General features: G+C 43.0%; 1 protein-coding gene across 1 annotated transcript in view; it reads right to left on the bottom strand.

The window, feature by feature from the left end:
• Positions 1 to 274: 274 nt before the first annotated feature.
• Positions 275 to 23,154, bottom strand: part of TRPM3 (transient receptor potential cation channel subfamily M member 3) — a 288,353-nt gene continuing 265,473 nt past the window's right edge. Inside the window, exons 24-27 of the mRNA XM_027105962.1 lie at positions 16,049 to 16,199; positions 15,729 to 15,928; positions 13,615 to 13,747; positions 275 to 3,606 (exon numbers count right to left, since the gene is read on the bottom strand). Of these exons, the coding sequence (XP_026961763.1) occupies positions 2,154 to 3,606; positions 13,615 to 13,747; positions 15,729 to 15,928; positions 16,049 to 16,199 (1,937 nt within the window). The 3' untranslated portion in view covers positions 275 to 2,153. The remainder of the gene's footprint in view (positions 3,607 to 13,614; positions 13,748 to 15,728; positions 15,929 to 16,048; positions 16,200 to 23,154) is intronic.

The raw sequence follows: 23,154 nt of genomic DNA, 5'->3' as shown, positions 1-23,154 counted from the left end.
ATATGAGGGACTCTGGTGACTTATTTCTTATTCACTTAAATCCAAGGAGTGAAGAAGGAATTCTTTAATTCTTTATATGTGGCCACATCATTATCTCTACAACTGAAAAGCTTGTTCAGAAGGTTTTGGGTTTTGTTTAAATATTTAAAGGCTAGAGATTTTGTCCATGTACTTACTTGATTTCACATAATGAGACAATTTGGAGTTCATAACTACAGAGAAACAAAAGAGCCAGGTAGTATTTGGGGTCAGAGACATTAAGTCCTTTTCCTTAAAGATCTTTGTTCGCTTTGAAATCAGTGATCCAAATAGGAATCCGAAGATTTCTTTATCCCACTTTAAATCCAGATTTGGATCTAGAAACGTATGCCTATATTCTCGAGTCCATAATACTATCTGGCTTAGACTGGCTTGTCTATTCTGATTGTACTTGGCATAATCGCTTTGTGTAGGAGAAACCAGACTAAATGAGACGTCATGACAGCAAGTGCTTCCGCACAAAAAGGGGCAGAGGGAAGGTAGTGAGTCATGTTCTAGTTTGGTACAAGGAAAAGCTGAGGTCATAGGGATTTAAAAAATTCATAATTTCAACATCTGTCAAAATTTAACATAATGAACTCTTTCAATGGAACTCCTTGGATATTAAAAAATCCTGGTTATATCTCAAGGTGATAGAAAAGTCCAAGCCTTTTAAGAAAGCTCTATATGTCTGTTTATATACTATATATTAACATGTCTCCCTGGGTAAATGCATATATATGTATATAAGCAGCATATACTACAGAACTCTTTACATGTTTATTTGTTTTCTATTTTAGTCTACTGTATCTTTTTTATAACTCTGTGTATAAGAAAAATATTCATGGTATGCGTGCAACTGATGGCTTGGGTTGATACCAAACTCCCAGTCAATTCTAAGGTTATTTATGGTTTTGAAACTTCCTTAAAAAGTGCTTTGGAACATCCCATAAAAAAGATACCAGCCCTTGAAAAACTCCAATTAAATTTACGCTGAGCTCAGATTAAATGGCAAAACTCTAGGTATGAAAATATCTACATGTAACCAGATATTCATATACAAAATGCTCGTGTGATGAGTGGTGCGGAAAATTGGCAGTTACATCCTGGAGACGTTCAGAAGACACGGTAGACTCATACAAATGATGAAGGTCACACAGCAACATCACACATGACATGGATGGTGAGAAGATAACAGTATCCCATATGGCAGTTTTAGGTGAGTTCTGCCTACTATTTTTTTAAGTTCACTATTACATATTCAGTGAGTGGCTTCACTGATGACAGGTGAGATACAAAATAAATTAAAAAATATAAAATTATTTAATTACATTCATCCTGAGCTTGCTTGACTATACTTGAATGCCCACTGTTTATAATAAACCACTTGACATCTGTTTTTAACATCAATTCTTCTTTCATTTTGATTGCAATACAAAAAGGCATTTCTTTTCCCTTTATTTTCTTCAAAAAAGATAAAAGTTGTGGCACCAGAAACGAATATATAAGAGACAGGTGAACTATGACTGTTACCTTGTTTTTTCTTTATAATGATCAATTACAGAAGTGTTGGCATGAGAAGGATGTGGGACGTTAGGTAGAACTGCTTGCTGCCGGCTTATACTGAATAAAAAGGATGCTCTTCATCAGTCACCAGTGATGGAGCCAATGTGAAAAGAAAACAGAATTGAAAGTTTAGAATATCTCATTTGTATGCTGGCTGTTCTATTTTATTTTTGCAATTTAGCCCTGCATCCTAAAACTGTCGATAACGGTCAGAAATGGAAAGATGACTCCTGGCACGGACAGTGCTTGAAGCCCCATTCATTCCCAGAACTCATGGCTTTCTGAAGTGACTAGTGATACACATTCATCTCAACCCTTCTTCTCCCTCTTTCCCCTCCCTGCCCATCAAGTGTGAACATGACTTAAATCCCATGTTTGGCACTGGGCCAGAACAAATGCTTTCTTGATCTCTGCCCAGAAGTCACCTTTGAATTAACACCTCCCAAAGCAATATTTGTTTTGCTCAGCTAAGAATAAAGCAGATAAGTTTCAAGAAACGGGAACAGGTGAATTTGGGGGAGACTTTTAGGGCTGGATTCTTGAGCCTCCTGCAAAGCTTACTGGGAGGTTTAGTTGTGTTTGCTTTCAAAGCTGTGGAAAGCGGAGGTTCTGGAGAGTCTCCTCATGGACAGACTGTCCCCTCGGCCCTCTGGCTTGGAGGACTTACTCCTCTGGAAGGGATTTCTCAGGCTTGCTGTGTTCCGCTGCCTGTCGAGCTTGTCACTGATGGAGAAGCTCTTCCTGGTGTGTGCATATGGCACACTTGGCTCCTCTGCTGAGTAGCTGCTGGCACGCTCTAGCTTGGGAACTGTGATGTTGTTGGACAGGGTTCTGTCTGAATTATCACCCTCCTGGGGGCGTATTGCAATGGCGGCTCTCCGGCCCTTGGCCTCATTCTCCTCACTGTCAGAGCTGGGGTGACTCAGTTCTGCTTCTCGTTCGGGATGGCAGCATGATGAGTCCTCCACTTTTCCTCCGAGATCTCCTGGGAAGGTGGCTCTGTCAGCAATCACTTGAGGGGCATTGACACACCTTGTGTCAATACAGTCTGTAATACTTGTGTATTCTGCTGTTTTCACAGGCACCCCAATGTTGGCATAATAGCTCCTCAAAGGAGAAAACATAAAGCTGTGAGATTTCACGATGGGGGCCTCTTCTAGAAAGAAGGGGGTGGTGGCTAGGTAGCGGCTACTTTTGGAACGCTCGATGGTGTGGTACATTGGAGGGTCAGTGTCCCACAGGTTTTGGCATTCTGGGTGGTGGGTATAGTCTGAAGAAAAAGATTTAGTGTCCATGGAGGTGATGTCCTCGAAATCAGTGTTCCGGCTTGGAGGTCCGTCTGTGGGTGCAAGAGTTGCATAGGCACTACTTGAAGGAGCTGTGGAAGATACTGGAGCCGAAAAGCTTGGCTCTCCCAGCCCAAGGATGTTCATAGAATTGTCCAGAGGGTCTATATCACAGTGGAGCTCATCCATGGCAGAGACATAGATGTCTATACATGAAGACGGTCTCCTGGAATCAGGAACAATGGCCAAGGTGTTTGCAGGGGCTGCAGGAACTTTGGATTCTTTTGCTACAGAGTGGGAACTAGTGGCCCGGTGTAGGCTCAGGGACCTTTCTTTAAAAAGACTCTCCAACTTTTCTATCCCACCTTTGTCTTTCATACTGACTGAATAGAAAGAATGGCTTCGCACACGGGGCATTAGGGTTGGAGAAGTTGGGGACAAGGTCTCCTCACCTGCAGGATCTATACTCTCTTGGAGCTTGAAGGTGTTCCCCTCCTGGCTGTTGAAGCTGCTCTGGCGGACAATGTAGGCTGCGTCTGTGCAGTCTGAGGAGGTCCGCGAGCGGATTTTGTTGGACTCGGCCCGCTCCAGACCCGTCAGGCGCTCCAGGGCTGTAGCCATGCGCCCGATGAGGTCCTCGAGCTGCGCCAGCCGGATGTCCACGGTCTGGAGCGAGGCCCTCATGCAGTGTTCCCTCTCGTTGACTTCCTCCAGCCGCATGGACATGTTCTCTACCCTGGGAGGGAAAAGAGAGCCAGAGTCAGTTGGGGCTGGTTTCTCTGCAGGAGGCTGGAGAGCACAGAGGGGATCAGAGTTGCACCCAGACTCGGTGCCCTCGCTGTCCCACTGGAGGGAAACTAAGGGGGTGGGGACAAGAGGATGGCAGTGACCCTGTCACTGAGAATCACAGAATCTCCACCTTCTAGAGCTGGAAGAGGCTTTAGAGATTATTGAATCCAGCTGTTTTTAGCTACTAAACCCCTTTTCCCTCAGTGAAAATTAATGCTCAATCCTGATAAATAAACACCAAAGTTGAGTAGTTCTTCTTCAAGTAAAGTGGGCCGAAGCCCCACCTTTTCCCACCCTCCTGGCTTCGCTGTGGCTTGGGGCAGGGTTCAATGACCTAAATAAGTATTAGGGTGTTGGCTTATCAGTCACCAACAAAATGAGAATGTTACATTTGGATAACTTTACCCAGACTTTTGTAGTAGAATTGCAGAATGTAGCTATTCTTACTGCAGTGTACATTTAAATTTGTATTCTATGGACTGGGATTATGTTTATTTTGCGTTTATATAATAATCTTTTGTTGTTGTTGTTATTCAAAACAATCCTTTTAGAATGTAGTGCCTCCAAAGGAACTGATATAGTACTGTCACTGGGTCACCTGGAGCTGATCTAATTTAACCGAATCCTTTCATTAATAAAGGAAAATCAAATATCAAGAAATTCAGCCAAGATTACATAGAGTAATTTATGGTAAATTACTCTGAAGTGGCTATCAATAAATAAATAGTCCTACTCCTCTGTCTCTGTCTCTCTGGGTAGCTGATCACAGATGCTTTATATTACAGTTATTTCTCCAGGTCTTGACCCTCCCCACTGGAAATTCTTAGGTGTGTGACCTGTCTCATATTCCTGTTCCCATTTCTGTGTTGCCAGCCCAATACATGCCAGGTGTCAATAAAGGTTCACTGAGTCAATCACCGTGATGAACTTGATTTCAACTGTCCAATAGGTTGCCTGGCCATTTATTTATAAAGACAGAGACCACACATTTAAAATAAAATTGTACCATATTTTCACCTGCTCAGATTAACTTGGAAGGGACAAACCAAAGCCAAGTTTTGGTTTGAGCTCAAACTTTCACTTTTAGATGCCCAAAGGCAAATCTTTTAGAGAATCTAAATAAGATCCATTCACAACTTTTTTGGGGAGCATAAAGATACTTTTCCAATACTTCCAATATGCACAGCTAATCACTGACTGCTGACCCTTAAAAGGAACATGGCTGCATGCTTTACAAAGAGCGGTGGGCATCAGAGCTGGGTCCCTCCAGCTGGTGTAGTGGTGGTAGTGATGGCGATGGTGGGTTGACAGTAGCAGTGCCTCTATCAGAGAAGACTGTACATTTCAGTGCCAGAATGAAATGTGAGGCATGTGGTCCCCCTCGCTGAGGAACCTGAGGCCTTTTAAAAGCCTCCTCCTCTGCTGCTGCAGCCTTGGGGCCCATTTCTGCCTCTCTTAGCAACAACCTCCCAACTCACTCTACCTACTCTGCTCTTTTACCTCTCAGCTTCCCTTCACTGGTCCAAGGTTCTGGACTGCTCTCGAGAGCCCTGCTTTGGGAACATTTTTTTCTTTTGCTCCTTCCTGCTGCTCCACAGCCCATCCAGAGCCTCCCGGGGTCCAGGCACACTCTGCCGTCATGTCCAGGTGTATTTCCAGCAGACTTATAAATCGAGCAATTCTGTGTCTGGCAAACACAATGCTATTCATCCAGCTAACACAGATGATTCAGAAGGAAAATTCAACTTTCCTCTGTTTCACTTTGTTTTGTGGTATAAACATAGCCTGAGAAACAAATTACTTACAATAATAAGTTTGTGTGTCTTACAGACTTACAATTCACTCCTTCACCATCTAGCCTATGGAGTTTTCAAGTATTACAATTTCATTTTTTTTTGTAATTCAATAAGCTTTGCGTAAGTGGACAAAAATACTTCTTCATTAAAGTCAGGAGAAGGACAGATGGTACATTTCTATAGAATGAGGAGTTTTGTTTGGCATACCCTAGGTACTGGGTCCACCCAGCTTTTTAGTGTTGGCAGAGTAACAAAAGGCAGTATAGTTTTCTTCCTCCCTCTCCTGCCCTTTCCTGGAGCCTGGTGTATACAAGATCGGTATGGAAAGAGATAAAGATGCTCTCTGAGCATAAATGCATGCGATCATTAGTCTGAGCATGGTGAGCTATCTCCCTGCACTGTGGGGACCCTCCCCTCCCTGCATCCCACCTCGCTTTAGCCCCAAGATCCAATACTGCAGAGAAAACTAGCAGGTGAGAGGCCAAGCTAAGGCACCAAGAGGCAATTGAAGACTAAGGCCTTGGTTGTGGGGAATAAACGGAACCCAGAAACTAAGGAGCCCAAGAGGATGGGAGGAAGAGAGGGGAGGTACAAGGAGGAAGAGGGTCGTCCAGGAAAGCAAGGAGGTGCCCAGTGGAGCCTCAAGAGCAAAGATAAAGAAGCATGGCTCCAGGGGATGGAAGTAGGGGAGGAAAGCCTGCTAGAACAGGGCCAAGGAGCTATTCTTCACCAAATCTTAATTCTCCTGTGGGCTCTGAGGTGCTTTGGAATGTAAGATTTGAATTTAAAAAAAGAAAAAAAAAAAGGACTGTTTGATCCATTTCCTTTCAGAATTCTAGATGTGTTTAACCACCTAATTATATCATCAATTAGAGCACGGATATAACTGATAGGGGTTTAATGTAGGAGTTATAAAAGAATAAACGTTCCCAGAGTCAAGTTTACATATGCTTGTTCCATAAATAGAGTACTTCTCTTAATCTTTAAAAAAGAATTCTTGAAAAGTTATTTGCAAATGGGCACGCATCACAGATAAAAATAGGTCTGAGGAACAAACCAAGAGTTTCGAGTCATGATTGCAGTTTCTAGGAGCTGACTCTGGTCAAATAAATCAGGAGATAAAATGGAGATAAGAATTATAAGAACTTAAGGATCAATAAGAATTCTTAAGGAGATAGATATGGGAAGTGACTAAGTAAGAAAAGAAAAAGGAACTGTGGAAAGGAAGATGTTGTATGAAGGAACACTTTATTTTTCTTTCTTTCTTTCAAATCTCCAGACCTTGCATGGCTTATTTCAGAATAACTCACAAGGCAATCACAATAGGGACCCAGCAGAACCCTGGAAAGATGTGAGGTGGCTCCTGTTCCCGGGAGGCCAAGAAAGTGACAGCCAGAAGCCCATTAGAGAGGACACAATAGGCTGGTGAAACAAACAAACAAACAAAAACCAGGTAGTAAAACAACCAGCCTCTAACAGCCAATGTGATAAGGAAAAGGGCATTCAAAAGAAGATTCTGGTGGCACAGAAAATTTCAACTTCAATATGTAATTTCTTAAGGATTATTGTATTACCTTCCAGAAATTCATCTTCTTTTCTGATAACCTCAAAATGTAGTTAAAGGAAATATGGTAAAAGGAAAAAGAGAACTGGCAGACCATGCCTGCTCTAAGTTTCAAATATTCCCTGGAGTGCCAGCAGTAGAATGGGTGTAGGATGAAGAGCAAAAACAATCCCAGAACGCATGAGCCCAATTGTGGGGACTCTTGCGGGGGGGAGGGGCAGGGAGGGTATACTGACACAGGTTTTCAGATCAAAGGCAACGATGCAGAGCAGCTAAAGCGAACTCTTGCTTATCCACAGGCTTATCCACCTAATTTGTGAATTATTTAAGTGCTTTAGGCTTATCCACCTAATTTGTGAATTATTTAAGTCCTTTAGGGTCACCTACCCTTCCCTTTGGGCCAGTTATCCTTCTCACTAACTCTGGAACCAAAAAAAGGGAGAAAAGTTTAAACTTGGTTCTATCAATGGAGATATCAAAGATGAGTTTTAGAAAAGGTCATGGTGGCAAGTAGGTGAAGTTCATTTTTTTTGGCTTACATTATTTTTTGGATTATTTATAAATTTCATATATCCTAAGTTATTCCTCTCTCTTTGTTATGAAAAATTATAAGTTGTATATGCTATTAATAGTCATTGTCTAATACGTTTTAGATCCAGGTGAAGTGAAAAAAGGGCATAGAGCCCATTGGTTTGGGAAAGATAATGTTAGATTAAAAGATGACAGCAAGGAATAATGTATATCCCAGTTGCTCCAATTGTTACTGTCAAGGAGAAAATTCAAACTGAAACTTCTGACAGGTGCGGCCCTGCGGGTGGGTGATGGTGAGGATAAACTGGAAGCTCTAAGTTAGGGGTCTGAGAATCAAATGCCTATAGAAGGGTAGATCAAGTGAGTAGGTGAAGCAGGCAAGGCGTAAGAGAACAGAGGCAAGGAGTCTGTGTCAGCAGAGAGCACACGCAGTCCAAAGGCATTTGGAGTGAATTTTAACAATCATTGCAAGCTCAACACAACAGCCCTCTGTGGGCAGATGCTGCCCATGAGCAACCAGTTTGCAAATTCTGCTTTAAATGAGTTAAAGGAACCAGAAAAGAACTTCCATCTCTGATCAACAGAAAATGTACGTGACCCTTAAAAACCAAAGGGAAGTAAAAAGAAATGCCAGGGACTTCCCTGGTGGTGCAGTAGTTAAGAATTCACCTGCCAATTCAGGGGACATGGGTTCGAGCCCTGGTCTGGGAAGATCCCACATGCCGTGGAGCAACTAAGCCCGTGGGCCACAACTACTGAGCCTGCACTCTAGAGCCCGCAAGCCACAACTACTGAGACCGTGTGCTACAACTACTGAAGCCTGTGCGCCTAGAGCCCATGCTCCATAACAAGAGAAGCCACTGCAATGAGAAACCTGCAAACTGCAACGAAGAGTAGACCTCTGCTCATAGCAACTAGAGAAAGCCCGCGTGCAGCAACGAAGACCCAACGTAGCCAAAATAAACAAATTAATTAAAAAAAAAGAAAAGAAATTCCAGGAGACTGCAGATAGGAAATGTTTTTTCCTGACATTCAACATTCCTGGATTCTAGGAATTATGGGAGTTTGACATCAATTGTAGGCAGCATTACTGAATGGCTTAGTCGTAGGTAATTAAGCAGATGGTATCTTTTGAGTACTTTAAAGAGACAGGATTAGTTAACACGCAACTACATGGGCTCAATGTTAATCTTGTCTCTCTTTTGATAGTCTAGACTAATAGAGAGACACAGATGTATAATACTTTTGACGAAGTACATTGTGATTTTGGCAGGGAGGTTGACACACTGGAGTGACTAGAGAAATATGGACACCTGGCTGGCTGATTAACCGATGGGCCGATGTCATGAAGAGAGGTAGTTTTTGGAGTCATGCAATATCTTAGTTCTGTCTTGGTTCACCTGATCTGTGCTGGTGACATTTTGGTGGATTATGTTGAAGGCATAGTAGGTATGCTTATCAAGCAAACAATGATATAAAAAGAATAGGATGAAAAATTAATAGACTGATGATAAAATCAGGATCCAAAATTGTCCTTAAAATGCGAGAATTATCAGCCAAAGGGGGAACAACTTAAAGAAAAATTTCACAGCGATGAATGTTAAGTCTTGATTTTAGGTTAAAAACAAACATTTCACAAGAAGAGGTTTGAGGATATTTGAATTAGCTCACGTGAAAAAGCCCTGGTTTTAATTAACTGTAGTCTCACTCTGAACCAAAGACGTGACTTGGCTGCTATGATTGTAATGCAATCTCACAGCAAATAAAATGTATGGATCAAACAATAACTACCAGTTACTGAAAGCATAATATCTCATATATGTTATCTCAATAACTTTTAAGATTCTACAGTTAGGTATTAATACTTCATTTTACAGATGGGGACATAGGTTCAGAGGAGTTAAGTAACTTGTTCAAGGTCACACAGCTAGTTACTGCAGAATTAGTATTAAAATCTTTCCATTATACTGTGTTCTTTCTCTTGTAACATGAAAAGAACTGCTTGTTCTATTGTACTCTATGATTATTAGCCTAGCATATAGTAGATGACAAAAACAGTAAATGAATGAATAAAGGAATTGAATCTAGGCTCTAACTAAAACACAGAATTAAGTTCCATTTAGAGACCACATTTAAAGGGTGACGTTGACAATTTAAAGTGCATACTGAGAAAGTGAGCAGGGTAGTGGGAGATCTGCTGTATGCATGGTAAGTGGTTAAAAGATCTTGGGATATTTAGTTTAGAAAAGACAAATCAAAGTGGGGAGATGATAGTGATCTTCACCTATGTAAAATACTTTCTCAGAGAGAAATGAATTTAATTTTTTTCTGTATTTATTCATAAGGCTGGTATCTAAGGCAATTTCTCCTCTTTCTAGGAGGTGCTCAAATAGAGGCTGAGTGTAACGACTATGCATTCTTTCAAAGCAAAGTCCTTATATCCCCACCCCAACCCAGGCCCTGCTCAGTACCTGCTTGTCAAAGTGCTGTTGGTCAGGTGTGGGGGAGAAACACTGCTTTGGGTACAAGTAATCTGTATTCACTGACCTCCCGAACTTATTCTGAATGTAAGGTGCCGAATTTTGTATGTTCCACAGTGAATAATTTTGCACCGTCCTCTCCTACTTTAACCTTTATCTTGTCCATCGTATTCTATTCGTGGTCCCCAAAGTGTGGTCCAGAACCAGCATCAGCATCACCTGGGAACTTGTTAGAAATGCAAATTCTCAGGCCCCACCTTAGACATAGTGAATCAGAAACCCGGAGTGGGGACGGATGCCCAGCAACCTATGTAGTAACAAGCCTTCCAGATGATTTTCAGGCCTTCTAAAGTTTGACAACACTGAGTTAGATGTTTCTGGTTGTTCCTGCCTTGGGTGTACACTGGAACTCAATGAGACTGTGGTTTTTGAGGACAGGGCCCTGCCTTATTGTCTGGTATACAGTAAAGATCCAGTATGCATGTACTGAAACAGAACTGAACTAGTTAAAGGATGATGAGCACAGAATTTGATGGAACAAACTCCAAGGATTCGTTATCTTCAGCCAATAGTCAAAAAATCCTCAGAAAAGAAGCCAGTCACCAATGTTGCTTAATAGTTTAGAAATTTGGTTATTTTAATATAATTATCACCAGCTAGATATTGTCCCAAATAAGTGAGGGCACTAGTTACAATCAATTAGCTCATTACATTCTGGAACTGTATTGCTTTAGATACATCATGGTCATTGCTATATAAAAATGGGAAAGTCAGGCTTCCCTGGTGGCACAGTGGTTGAGAGTCCGCCTGCCGATGCAGGGGACACAGGTTCGTGTCCCAGTCCTGGAAGATCCCACACGCTGTGGAGCAGCTGGGCCCGTGAGCCATGGCCGCTGAGCCTGCGTGTCCGGAGCCTGTGCTCCGCAACAGGAGAGGCCATAACAGTGAGAGGCCCGCGTACCACCAAAAAAAAAAAAAAAAAAGGGAAAGTCAAGGATTTTTCAGGATCAAGTTCCTCCAAGGTGTTAATGATCTCCTAAATATTGTATTGAGCCCTATACATACCATTTGGTGACAAAAATATGATTTAATAATGATCCATTTAAATAGACAATTATGGAAGTATATTTGTATTTCTAAAAAGATTCATGCAAATAGAACATGTATAAATAAATTGTATTTTAAAGGTAGTAGCAGGGGGAGAAGCATGGGGCTCACTATGTGAAAAAACCCTTTTCCCAAGTTTTTAGTAGAGCAAAGAACCAGCTCTTAATTTTTCTGATTTCAAATCTCTGTATTGAAGTTATCTAATATGAAGAGAAAATTATAAAATATTTTATATACTATATAGAATGTGCACAGTTAACTTATGTAAATTTAACATATGTATTCAAATGTGTGTTTATACATACTTATCTATTTATCACTCTCTATGCATCTATCTATCCATCTAGCTAGCTAGCTAATGTACAACAGGACAGGTGATTTCACATGCCACTCCACTTAAGGACATGGCCTAGAGAATGTGTGAGATTGGTAACATGGACCCACTCTTCCCTTGGTTGATTCCCTTATGCACCTCGTGGTGCTTCTATTGTGCTGAGTATAATCCTAGTGTTTAAAGATGTTATTTTCGGGTACAATTACAAATGCAAAACAAACCAAAACTACCACCACCAACAACAAAAGCAAAACCTCAAATAAACACAGAAGCAACAGAAGCAGAATGAGGCCCGGGTTTAAGTTCACTTCTCTGGCACCTGGGCTTGGCCAAGAACTCGTCCTGGTCCTCTAGGCCAGTGTTACTCCAGGAGGTCAGCTAACGCCTGGGACACAGGGAGGGTGCGCCTGCATGCTGTCCTGATTTCTGGGAATTGTTCATCTTGGTCATGCTCTGAAGGGTGGGGCTCTGTAACCACCCACAGAAGAATAGGGCCTTGGGGAAGAAGTCTCCTGGAAGCGTTTGTAGGTGTGGGGTGAGAGCCTCAGTTGGAGGTGCTATAGTTCCTTTATGTTTCCATCCAAAAGGAATTGGTGACAAGGTCACAGTTTACATGCCCTGGTGTCTGTAACTCTCATTCTAGTTCCCCAGAAAGAAAGACAAAGACTTCCTTGCATCTTAACACTCCTTCCCCTACCTTTCTTTCCTCCCAGGTCTGTGGTTTTCTGAATCCAAAAAGCATTTCAAACATATGCTTTGGAAATATGTCTGAGCAATGGACAATGTGTCCACAGGGCACAATTTTCTGGGAACCACATGGCTATATGTCCATTAATAAATAGCTTTTTCAAGGCCTCAGCATGAGAGAGATATTTAGATTTGCAGCTCCTTCCTCTGTTTGCTGGAAAATTGCTTCACACCATATCATCACAAAATGCTCTATTTTGCAATGACAGATGTGTATAAAATCTGTGCATGGCTTTAAACTTTATTAATATTGGCTGAGTACCTATGGATACAATCACTCAATAGCATATGTGTATATACTCACTTATCTAGACTGCATTCTTTCAAGAAATAAAGGGCCAGGGACAGAAAAATGCCATTTGTGTAATTTCTACAGAGCCACTAGAGAAAATGTATGACATGGGTAAGCAGACAAAATGTCATTTCATGAAAACTAGAGGCAACTGACTCAAATCTTAGAAGTCTGAGTCATATATCATCTGAAGTCATCAGTATATCATCCTTTTCCCATTATTTATAATTTGCTTCTGCCACCTTTATATTGAAAGTGCTTAAAATTTAAAGTTACACTAATGCTTTGTAACACTTGGGGTGTTCTTTAGAAGAGTAGTTCCTAAATGCTGGGTTTTGAGCGCCAGCTTGGAATGAAGTTTGTATTAGTCTACAGCAAAATGGGGAAAATAAGAAAATGTAAGTTCATTTACATAAACTTAGATTTATTAACCTTAAAGGATTCTCTTCTCTTCATTTTGAGATTTTTTTCTTACAGCCCTACTGGTCTACAAAACTATTTGGCCAATGAGATCTAAAATTATATAGTAAGTAAGTAAAAAATCTGCCCTTATTTCTTTGCTTTTATCTTGTTCTATAAGAAGAAAAAACAAAACAATTGAAAAAAAAACCCTCAACCATTATTCTATCTAATTCACAAGTCTCTTGTTATTGTTTATTCAGAAGGTGTTGGGCACCCACATAAGCCAGGCACTAGGACCATCCTCACCTTTGGAGAAGATGCTCAGTGATCTACATGAAACACAAACTTGATGGAGAGCCTTGAGTTGGGCTGGGTCTCTCTTGGTTTATGTCTGGGTCAGAACTTTCCAATTTCTGGTCTGAGCCAGCAACTCTTGCCCTGTCCTGTACTCAACAATCTCTAGTGTCCAGGAAGGCGGCTGCTACTGCCTGCTGGAGAAGTCTAGGGTCTATAAGTCTGGGACTTTGATCTATAGACATTTCTGACAACATTCTGTTCTCTCATAAGCTCGATGATTTCTTGGACAATAAAAATAAGCACAACGGGGTCTCTGTTTTTTTGTGGCCCTGCAAACAAAATCAATTGATAAGGCATGCCATGGTATAAAACAACCCCAGGAGGCATGTACCCATGGGAACACACCTTTCTGAAGTCACTCGTATCCTCTCATCATTGGACGAGTTGAATCGGTCATCCTTTTCTCTGAAATATTCCTCTATGCACTGCTCTTCAAAATCATGTACTTTCTTGAGCTCATCATCAGTTATGAAGAGCTCTGTGGAAAAGAAATGAGAGATATGAGGCAGAGAAGTAAAAGCGATGGCACCTGACTTGTGGGTCGAATGACATTCCTAATCTAACTCAAGGTTAGGGAATGGGGCCCAGATTCTTCACTGAGTCTCAAACTAAATCCAAATCTGGTCAGGCAACTTGTGTCACTGTCCTCTTTCTCTGTGTTAGATTCATTATGGGTCTCTGAAGCTCACCTGAGTATACCTGGTTTACTGCAGAGACCGGTTAGAATTATATATATCGTAAGGACAAAAATATAGCTAAATAAAGGAAAGGGAAGCTATGCAGAGAACGGAGGTTTCTTAAAAACTCAACTTCTGGGCTGAGGAGTGTGGCAGACAGACATTGTTCATTCACCTTACTAAAAGCCCTTTGCAACCCAAGTTCCTTCTTCCCTCTTCCCACTACTGAGACTGGAAAGCCAAATACACATTTCCAGTGTCCGTTCAAGCTAGCAACAACCATGAGACCCAGTTTGGCTCAAGGAACAAAAAAAACCTGCTGCAGGAAAGGGTTGTGTAGAGAAGAGATTTTGCTTTCCTGATAAACTGTAAGTATGTGGCTGTAAGATAAACTGTAAGTATGTGGCTGCTTCTTTCTACCTTTTTTCCCCTTCATGCTTCTTTCTGCCCTGAACATGAATGTGATGACTGGAAGTGCAGCAGCTATTTTGCTACCATGAGACAAGACAGTGTGACAAGGAATAGCTGACTTGGGGTCTTTGACTTCAGTGAGTCATTGTTGAGCTCTGGGCTATTTATTTACCTTTTCACTTTTTGTTGTGTGAGAAAAGTAAAACCTTACATATTTGTGTTACTGTTAGTCTGGTTTTCTATTTATAGCTGGTAAACAAATTCATAACTGATTCAGTGGCAGAAAGAGCCCAGTGGAAATCTGAACCTTTTCTCCCCCTGAGCTTCTACTTGCCTAAATGGGTGTTTCAAATGGAAATAGTGAATTTTGGAATTCTTAACTCCTCTCCAACTTTCCAATTTTAATGTCTCGAAAGAAGTCAGGCATTGCTGTGTCAGAGAAGTTGTTAAAAGCTTCAGACTTAGAGAAGCAGTTGATTATTAAGTGGCTTTGGTTTCAAACTTTAGTTGCACTAGTGATCACCTGGAGGTCATTCTTTGGCCACAATCCTAGAGGCTCTGGTTCAGTAGATTTAGTGTAGGTGGTCTATCTGACACACTTTGAGAAACCACGGTAGGTTGCTTGTATGGGGGCTGGATTCCCAATGGTTCTTAACTGTGGGTGGTACCCAGGGGATATTTAGGAATCTGCAGGAGCTATTAGTATTCAATGTGTGGAGGCCTGATGTGCTAAATCTCCTGCAATATGTGGAACAATCCTATATAATGAAGAATTATTCCACCCCAATGTCAATCTAATTTCCTTCCAGAAACACTGGGCTAGAAGGTGGTTGGTGGAGGGTCTTTTTTTTTTTTTGTCCTTGGAATCATGGAAAGCAGGACTGGTTTCCTCATGAAGCCATATAGGCACAACCCTTAAGGCTTGGGAAATGTTTAAGACCTAAAAACATGATAGATCCAAAAATGACCATGGAAAATCAAACTTAGTCACCTACAACTCAACTCATGTCAGGATGCTTAAATTATATATACTGCAGCATTGGGAGCATATTAACATGGTTGATATATCTTGTGGTGGGATGTCTGTAAAGTAAGAAGCTTAGAACGTATGAAGGTGCTAAAACAGCCCTGCTGGAGCCTGGTTTTATCTCACTAAGAAAGGTGTGAGGCTAAGAGTGCTCGCCTTAAGCCTCTCCTGTCTCCGTTCCAGCACCATTTCTCATCATGCATACCCTCCCATCCCTCCCAAGTCTTCGGAGCTGTGGGTAGGAAGCAGGAGGACACAGGTGCCCAGTGGTCCTGCACGACCGCGTATAGACGTGGTGGGGATTTCTGCTCTGTAGTTGCGGGGGGTTGTCACTCAAAGCTTACTCAGGCCATAGTCCCTTTCATCTGGGTCACTCTCGTGTTTTCTCCATCGGCAACACAGGTGCTGGAATATCATGGTCATGTGGCTGAATATGATCAGAGGTGGGGGCAGAACGGGCCTTTCATGGAAAGTCATGATGAGCTGATACCTCTGAAACTTCCACACTTGGTTGGATATTGATTTTACCTCAAAAAATGTATTGCTGAAATAGAGACCAGAGAGAATCAAGTGAGGAAAACCGCTGCTTTCTGGAGCGTCATGCCCCGCTCCTGCCTCAGTCTCCCTACTCCATTCCAAGGGCTCTGAAAAAGGACCCTCTTACTTAAAGACAGCGATGAGGAGGTTGACCAGCAGGATGTTTGCCACTAGGAGGTAGCAGGCCATGATGGCCGGCACGATCCAGGCTCCTGTCTTGCAGGGAGGCAGTTGGATTATTTTACCATCCTCTCGAGTCTCATTCTGTCCACAGGGAGCTGGAGGAAGCAGCACAGGCAAGATGTCATAAATCGTGTGGCTCTGTGATAGAAACCACAGACTGAGTTGAAGGAGGGGTTTTTACATGAAGGAAAAATACAGCCATCTCAAAACAAACAGAAAAAGGAATTCCAGAAAAGCCAAAACAAACAAACGAAAGCTTCATGAATATCTCTAGGGGCTGTCTCTGCAGAGGGGAGTTGGTTCTGCCAGTCTCCCAAGTTGTCATCTGACACGAAAGAGGTGGGTGGAGCCCCCTGCTGGCTTGCCGAGTCCCTGGGGCACTTAGTGTCCCCCCAAGGAAGCCTGGTGAAGGCTTTCCCAGGGAGTGCAGAAGGGGCAGAGTCTCACTGCCCCGTCAAGTTACTTTCAAAATGTGCTGTGGAGGCCAGAAGCCGACAGCTGTAAGAGCAGCAGCCTCCAGGGGCTATTGACTCGGAATTAACACGGGGCAGCTGTTAATTGCTTCAAGAAACAACCCAGGGACTCTGAGTTAACAATTTGCTGTCTCAGTGTGGAAGGAACGAAACAGGGCAGCACCTTGGGAAGTATTTAGGGGGACTGTTGCTCAGTGCTCCTGATGGATGGCATTTCATGGGGAGGGGCAGTGAGGGGAGATGGGCCAGGACCCTGGAGCCTGTAGCCACCTGCTTTTTTTCCTGCAGCATTTCCATTCCAAAAATGTGCTTCCAGTGCACAGGGAACAAAACCCAACTGCATTGAATAAATGGGCAAATAGAGAAAAATAAAACATCTGACTGCACAGGGGACCATGTGGGGATCTTTAAAAACTGCCAATGCCCAGCTCCACCCCAGTCAATTGAACCAGAATCTTTGAGGGTGGCCCCGGCATCAACATTTCTTTCAAAATTTCCCAGGTAATTCTCAGGTGCCACTAACATGAGTCTACTGAACTAGAATTAGTCTAGAAACATTATATGATTTTTGACATGCTCTGAAGTCCAAAATACATCTCAATTTATGAGGGTTTTAGTAATATCAGGACACCAAGACTCTGTTTTTATAGCCAGAAAAAGATGGCCAAAGTGCTTCCTTTGGACCAGCCTGTAAGATGATCAGGTGTTGATGGACTCAGATGTTCTCAAGGAGCCAGCATCTTTTTTGTTGTTGGCAGCTGTGGCACTATGCACCCAAGACAGCCCTGTGAGAGGTTCTGATCATTTCCTCCTTTGGAAGGAAAACCCAATGATAGAGCCCACATTGGCTCCAGGATGAAGTCCAAGCTCTGAGGGTAGCTAGCCTGGTGCCACCTCTTGCTACTTCCCACCTCTCCCTCTGAGCACAAACTGGACCAAGTTTCTTGCAGTTCCTAGAACTGTCACGCCCTCTCTTACTTCCTGAATTTTTTTTTTTTTTTTTTTTTTTTTTTGCGGTACACGGGCCTCTCACTGCTGTGGCCTCTCCCGTTGCGGAGCACGGGCTCCGGACGCGCAGGCTCAGTGGTCATGGCTCACGGGCCCAGCCGCTCCGCGGCATGTGGGATCTTCCCAGACTGGGGCACAACTCGTGTCCCCTGCATCGGCAGGCGGACTCTCAACCACTGCGCCACCAGGGAAGCCCTATTTCCTGATTTTGAGCCATGCTTCTTCTTTCCCTTCCCAAAGGCCCCCTGACACCTTGCTCCCCCCACTCCCATGCTTCACCTGGATGAATCCTATTCACTTTTCAGTGCTTACTTAGCTTTCAGCTAAATTTCTGCTCCTTTCCAGCTGGGACTGGGATAGGTATTAACAAAGATCCTCTGCTTGACCAAACTCCACTCAGGCAGGCTCTTCTGAGCTCTTTTGTGGCCTCAACTTGTGGACTTCCATGCTTGTCTCTGCATTTGTCCAATTTTAGCAAGAATCCTGCTAAGTACGTTTAGCCAGAATCCCCAACCTCAATTTCTAATCACCATCGATATCTAATCAGTTTCCTCATTCTCCACCATCCTCCATCTGAAGTCTGATCACACTGGTCTGTCTTCAGTAAGAATCCATTACGTCAGGTAAGCCAGAACCCCCCTTACTCCTGATGTTTCCTCTTAGTGAACTTCCATCCACTGACCCACACCCAGCTCATGGCTATAAGTTTCCTTTTTTTTTTTATTTCTTCACTCAGAGTCGAGCCCAATCTCTCTCTCCTATTACAGAACACCACTGCAGTAGCCCCCCTTGAACAAAGTCTTCCTTACCATTTTTACCAAATGTCATGAATAATTTTTTCTTTAACAAATAATCTTTTCTTTAGTAATTTTGTCTTCCATATAATCCCAGAACTCCGTTTGCTTGCCCCTTTGGGGGGTTTCTCAGCACTGTATCACTGCTGCCAATTTACTGGGCTCTGTGTCCTACATAAGATTTCCAGTGGTAACATATCTCTTCCTGGTTTCCAATTACCTGGCTCAGTGCATACACACAGCACATCCACACATATCCACACATGAAAACTGTTGAGTGAATAAAGGTCACTAAACACAGTTTGGTTGTTGAGCACTAACATTCCCCACAGCTCTGCAAGCCTACTCATGATGGACAGTTCTAGCTCTAAGCAGTTGCTGGCTCCTTCCTTAGGTTCTTCCCAGAAATCCTGCCCTTGGTCTGGCAAGAAGGCTTCTCAGGCTCAACCAGATACCTGGGTCTCTGACACCCACTTGGCTGCAGGCCTCATGGAATGGCTCACTTTGCTTTTCTCTCCTCATGAAGCTTGCCCGGCCACCCTACCCACTTCCTCCTGACTTGACCTCCCTTGGGGTTGTCACTCCTGTGCTGCCCTTTTCTTTGGTTCCTGCTCAGATGTCTATGGGGAAGCCGACAAAGAGCAGGAGAAAGAACTGCTTGGGGTAGGGTACAAAGTGCACACAGTTCTTACAGGTGTGATCCCTGATTTCCATTTAACGATGTCATTCTGAGATTTCTCTTTACATTCTGGGAGAACGTAAAATAAACTTGTGTGGCGCAGAGCTCATCCAGCTTTTGACCCCGTATTTAGTGAAGATGCAGACACTTCCTCCACTAGAGAAGAAACCTTCTTCTAGCCTAGAGAAAAACCCAGGGAGAATAGTAGGTGCTCGCTAGTTTCAAGTGGCCGGTGCGCATTTCCATGGGTCTTCAGATAGTGTCATTAACATGTCTCTAGATCTCTGCTTTATTCCCCCACTAGTTGGAAAATTGGACCAACTCATTACCTTTATACAAGATTTAATGTCATCATGATTGGCTCTGGGAACTCTCTGCCAATTCTTTGGGTATTAATTTATTCCACCTTCCCCCACCTTTTTTTCATCCTGCCTTTATAGAAGTAGTATTACTTTAGTGGTTAGGAACATGCATTATAATCCGGCAGACCTGGGTTCAAATCCCAATGCCACCATTTTCAAATGATGCGACATTAGCTTACTCCATGAATTTCAGCCTCCTCATCTGTAAAATGGGGTAGTAATAGTATATATGGGGGGGGAGAATGTCAAAATCATTAAATGAGAATGCATGGAAAGCACTTGGCTCAGTATCTAGCATACAGCACTTAATTAACATTAGTTGATGTCATGACTGGTATTGTTATTTTGTAATTAATAGACTTGAAGCGTCTCAAGGTTAGGGACTATGTCTTATTCCTCTTTACAATCACTAAGCAGAGCACTTATTCTACAAACATTCATTGTGTGGTTATAATATGCTGGGTACGGGAGATGCTGGGGATTAAAGAGACAGTCCCTGTTGCTAAGGAACTCACAGTTTAGTAGGGGGCACAGAAAGGGAACAGAATATTGCATTTAACGGGTGACGTGAGCTCTGGGGGCTCTGAAGAAGCACAGCAGAACTGCTGCAGTCCTTCTAGCCTCGGTCACACTGAGCAGGCTGGTACTCAGGATTAGCCTTGAGGACTACCATCTAGACTCTACAGCAACACGTGCAGTATAAGTGAATTAGATGACCCTTGTGATAATGAAAATAAAAATGAACCAGTAAGAAACAGCCTTCATTTGGTAATATCAGCAAAGAGGCAGTGAACATTATATGCAGCAGTTAGTGCAAAACATTGCTTTGTAATGGCTCCTAGTCGTGTCCTTGCTCAGAGCATTTATCTGCACTAGAAAGTGCTATGACTCAAACTTACAGATGTCTACCCCTGATGAAGATGAACTGGGTGCCTTAAAGCCCTGACAAGCAGATTTGGGGATAAGTTATCTGTTATAACTTATATAAGTTATAGTACCAACCAGTATCTGGGGGTTCATATTCCCAGGGAAATACTCCAGGGCACACAAACCCAAGATGGCCCACGGGTGGATGTTTAGGAACGTGTGGGCTGGTGGCTGCCATTGCGCCTCCTCCTTCCCTGCTTTGGAACCTGACACGAGTGGTTTTTCTCCCAACCCTCTTGCAAGAAGTAAATGCACAGTCACTACCACCCTCATACCAAGTGACATGTTGTCACCTCCCTCTTTGTTGATGACAGTCAGTGCAGGGTGCCTCTGGTGGATGTTTGGTGGTTCCACCTGCCTAGTATATACATTTCCCCTTCCTCTGCTAAGAGCATCCTGGTTTCCCTTTGTGGAGCTATTCCTCCCTACTCTCAGTCCATGAAGTTTGGGTGAAATGAGCTGCATGCAGTTCCATATTGAGGAAATTAATCAGTGTATTAGTTATTGCAGTGATTAGTTCAGGGATGGACATGTGATCCTAGCCTGACCAATCAGAGCCAATGAGCATAAACCTTGGGACTTTTGCTAGAACTTGTATTAAAGAGAAGCTCTTTTTACAATGCGATATAAGTCTACCAAGCAAAGAGAGCCTGCCCAGGAGTGACTACATCACAGAGAAGAGAAACAGATTCCTGATTCAGCCATGCCTAAAACCAGAATTCTTCAGTTATATGAACCATAAAATTCCTTTTTTCCTTAAGTCAATTTGAATTGGGTTTCTATCACTTGCAGTGAGTCCTGGCTAATACAGTCACCCTTGCCTCCCTGTCCCCTGTCCACGGTCATTAAGGATGTTGATATTTTGTTTATACCACTCCTGGGAGGCAACATCTGGAGCCTTGGAGTAGCATGAAGAGATTGGAAGAGGCAACTGGCAATGTGAAATCTGACCTGACATCAAGGTTGAATCACAGTTTCAGGGTTTCAGGAGCCAGAGGCTCTGTTGCTCTTTTTCTTCCCCACACATAGAAGAACTTAAGGGGTCTACACTGCTCAAAGCTCAATTGTCCTCTGACTCAGAAACTAATGATACAGATTTCACTTATTATCAAGTCAGTAGGGTAAACACACTTGGGAAACTGGCCAAAGTTTCCAGCTACTCCCAAAGTGAAGAAAACCTTGCTCTAGAAGCTGATCATAGATAGATTAGGCCAAAGAAGCCCCGGTGTGTGTGGGGGGTGCGGGTACAGAGTGTAAAGCCTACATCTATGCAATTATGGCCAAATGAGAAGGGATCAAACATTTGGAAATGCAGATTCTCTACAGTTTATCTACGTGGGTCACAATGACACATCACAAGGCAGAAAGTTGGAAGTGCATTAACGAGTAGAAGTGAAATGGATGACTGGGCTCTAGAACAATGATAGGTTGTGCAGTTATAATCCAGCCAGGTTACGCAGGTCAGAGTAAGAACGTCCTCCCCTTTCTGTACATGTTCTGGAGAGCAGCCTTCCAATGGCTGAAATTTTTTTTATCATAAATTTTTATAATAACTAAAATAAGGGTCAACAGAGTCCCTCACTAGAATGTAAGCTTCATGTGGAAAAGCATTTTTGTGTGTTTTGTTCACTAAAGAAACAACAGCTATAACACTGCCTGGCACATAGCAGATGCTCAATAAATATTTGCCAAATGAATGCAGGCAGGAATATCACATACTGTACATTTGACCTGCAATGTCAGGCATTTCTGTAAGGGTTACATTCGATCAATTTCACTGGGTCAGTGGTTGTTTTCCTATTTACTTCAAGATCTTAAGTGCCACCATGACCTGCTAATATGAGATGGTTCCTGTAAGAACAAAAATCTGAAAGAGGGGAAAAAATAGATTCTTGATTATTTGTTTTTGCAATTAACTTGCAAAGGAACATGCCTGACTTCGGTAAAGGCTATAGAAAATCTCCCTTCTGAATGCTGTTGCATAAATCTCCACGGCACACCAGACATAACACCCCATCTTAAACTCACGGCAGACATTTGGTAATCAATCATTACACTCTTCTGTCAGGTTGTAGCCTTGGAATCCTTTTTACGACAAAACTCCCCAAAGCACGACTAATCAACTGAAGTTGACACAAGAGATGGAAACTTTCTCTTAGTTCTTTCAAAAATGAGAACATGAGGTCTCGGTGAAAGATAATTTCTATACCTCTTTTCAGGATCCTCCTTATGCCCGCATGGCCTGGCCTTTGCCCAACCTATACTACCTTGAAGTTGCCCAGGAACAAAAATGGGTCAAATTAGACATCCTGCTTTTCTTAGACCCGGACACTTTTGATGAAGGGCCACCTACATAAGTCCTGGGCTCCTGGACACTGCCCACTGCCCATTTTAAAAGTTACCTTTTAAAATGGATACTTCTGGGACTTCCCTGGTGGTGCAGTGGTTAAGAATCCTCCTGCCAGGGATTCCCTGGTGGCGCAGTGGTTGGGAGTCTGCCTGCCGATGCGGGGGATGTGGGTTTGTGCCCCACTCCAGGAAGATCCCACATGCCGCGGAGCGGCTGAGCCCATGAGCCGTGGCCGCTGGGCCTGCGCGTCCAGAGCCTGTGCTCCGTAGCGGGAGGGGCCACAGTGGTGAGAGGCCCGCGTACCGCAAAAAAAAAAAAAAAAAAAGGCTCGAGAAGAATCCTCCTGCCAATGCAGGGGACATGGATTCAATCCCTGGTCTGGGAAGATCCCACATGCTGTGGGGCAACTAAGCCCATGCACCACAACCACTGAGCCTGCACTCTAGAGCCCACGAGA

The sequence above is a fragment of the Aethalodelphis obliquidens genome, unplaced genomic scaffold, assembly GCF_003676395.1.
Source record: "Aethalodelphis obliquidens isolate GAN/ISIS:26980383/991018 unplaced genomic scaffold, ASM367639v1 scaffold7, whole genome shotgun sequence".
Lineage (NCBI taxonomy): Eukaryota > Metazoa > Chordata > Mammalia > Artiodactyla > Delphinidae > Aethalodelphis > Aethalodelphis obliquidens.
The sequence above is the reverse complement of the archived record's forward strand: the minus strand, read 5'-3'. Positions and strand labels throughout refer to the sequence as shown.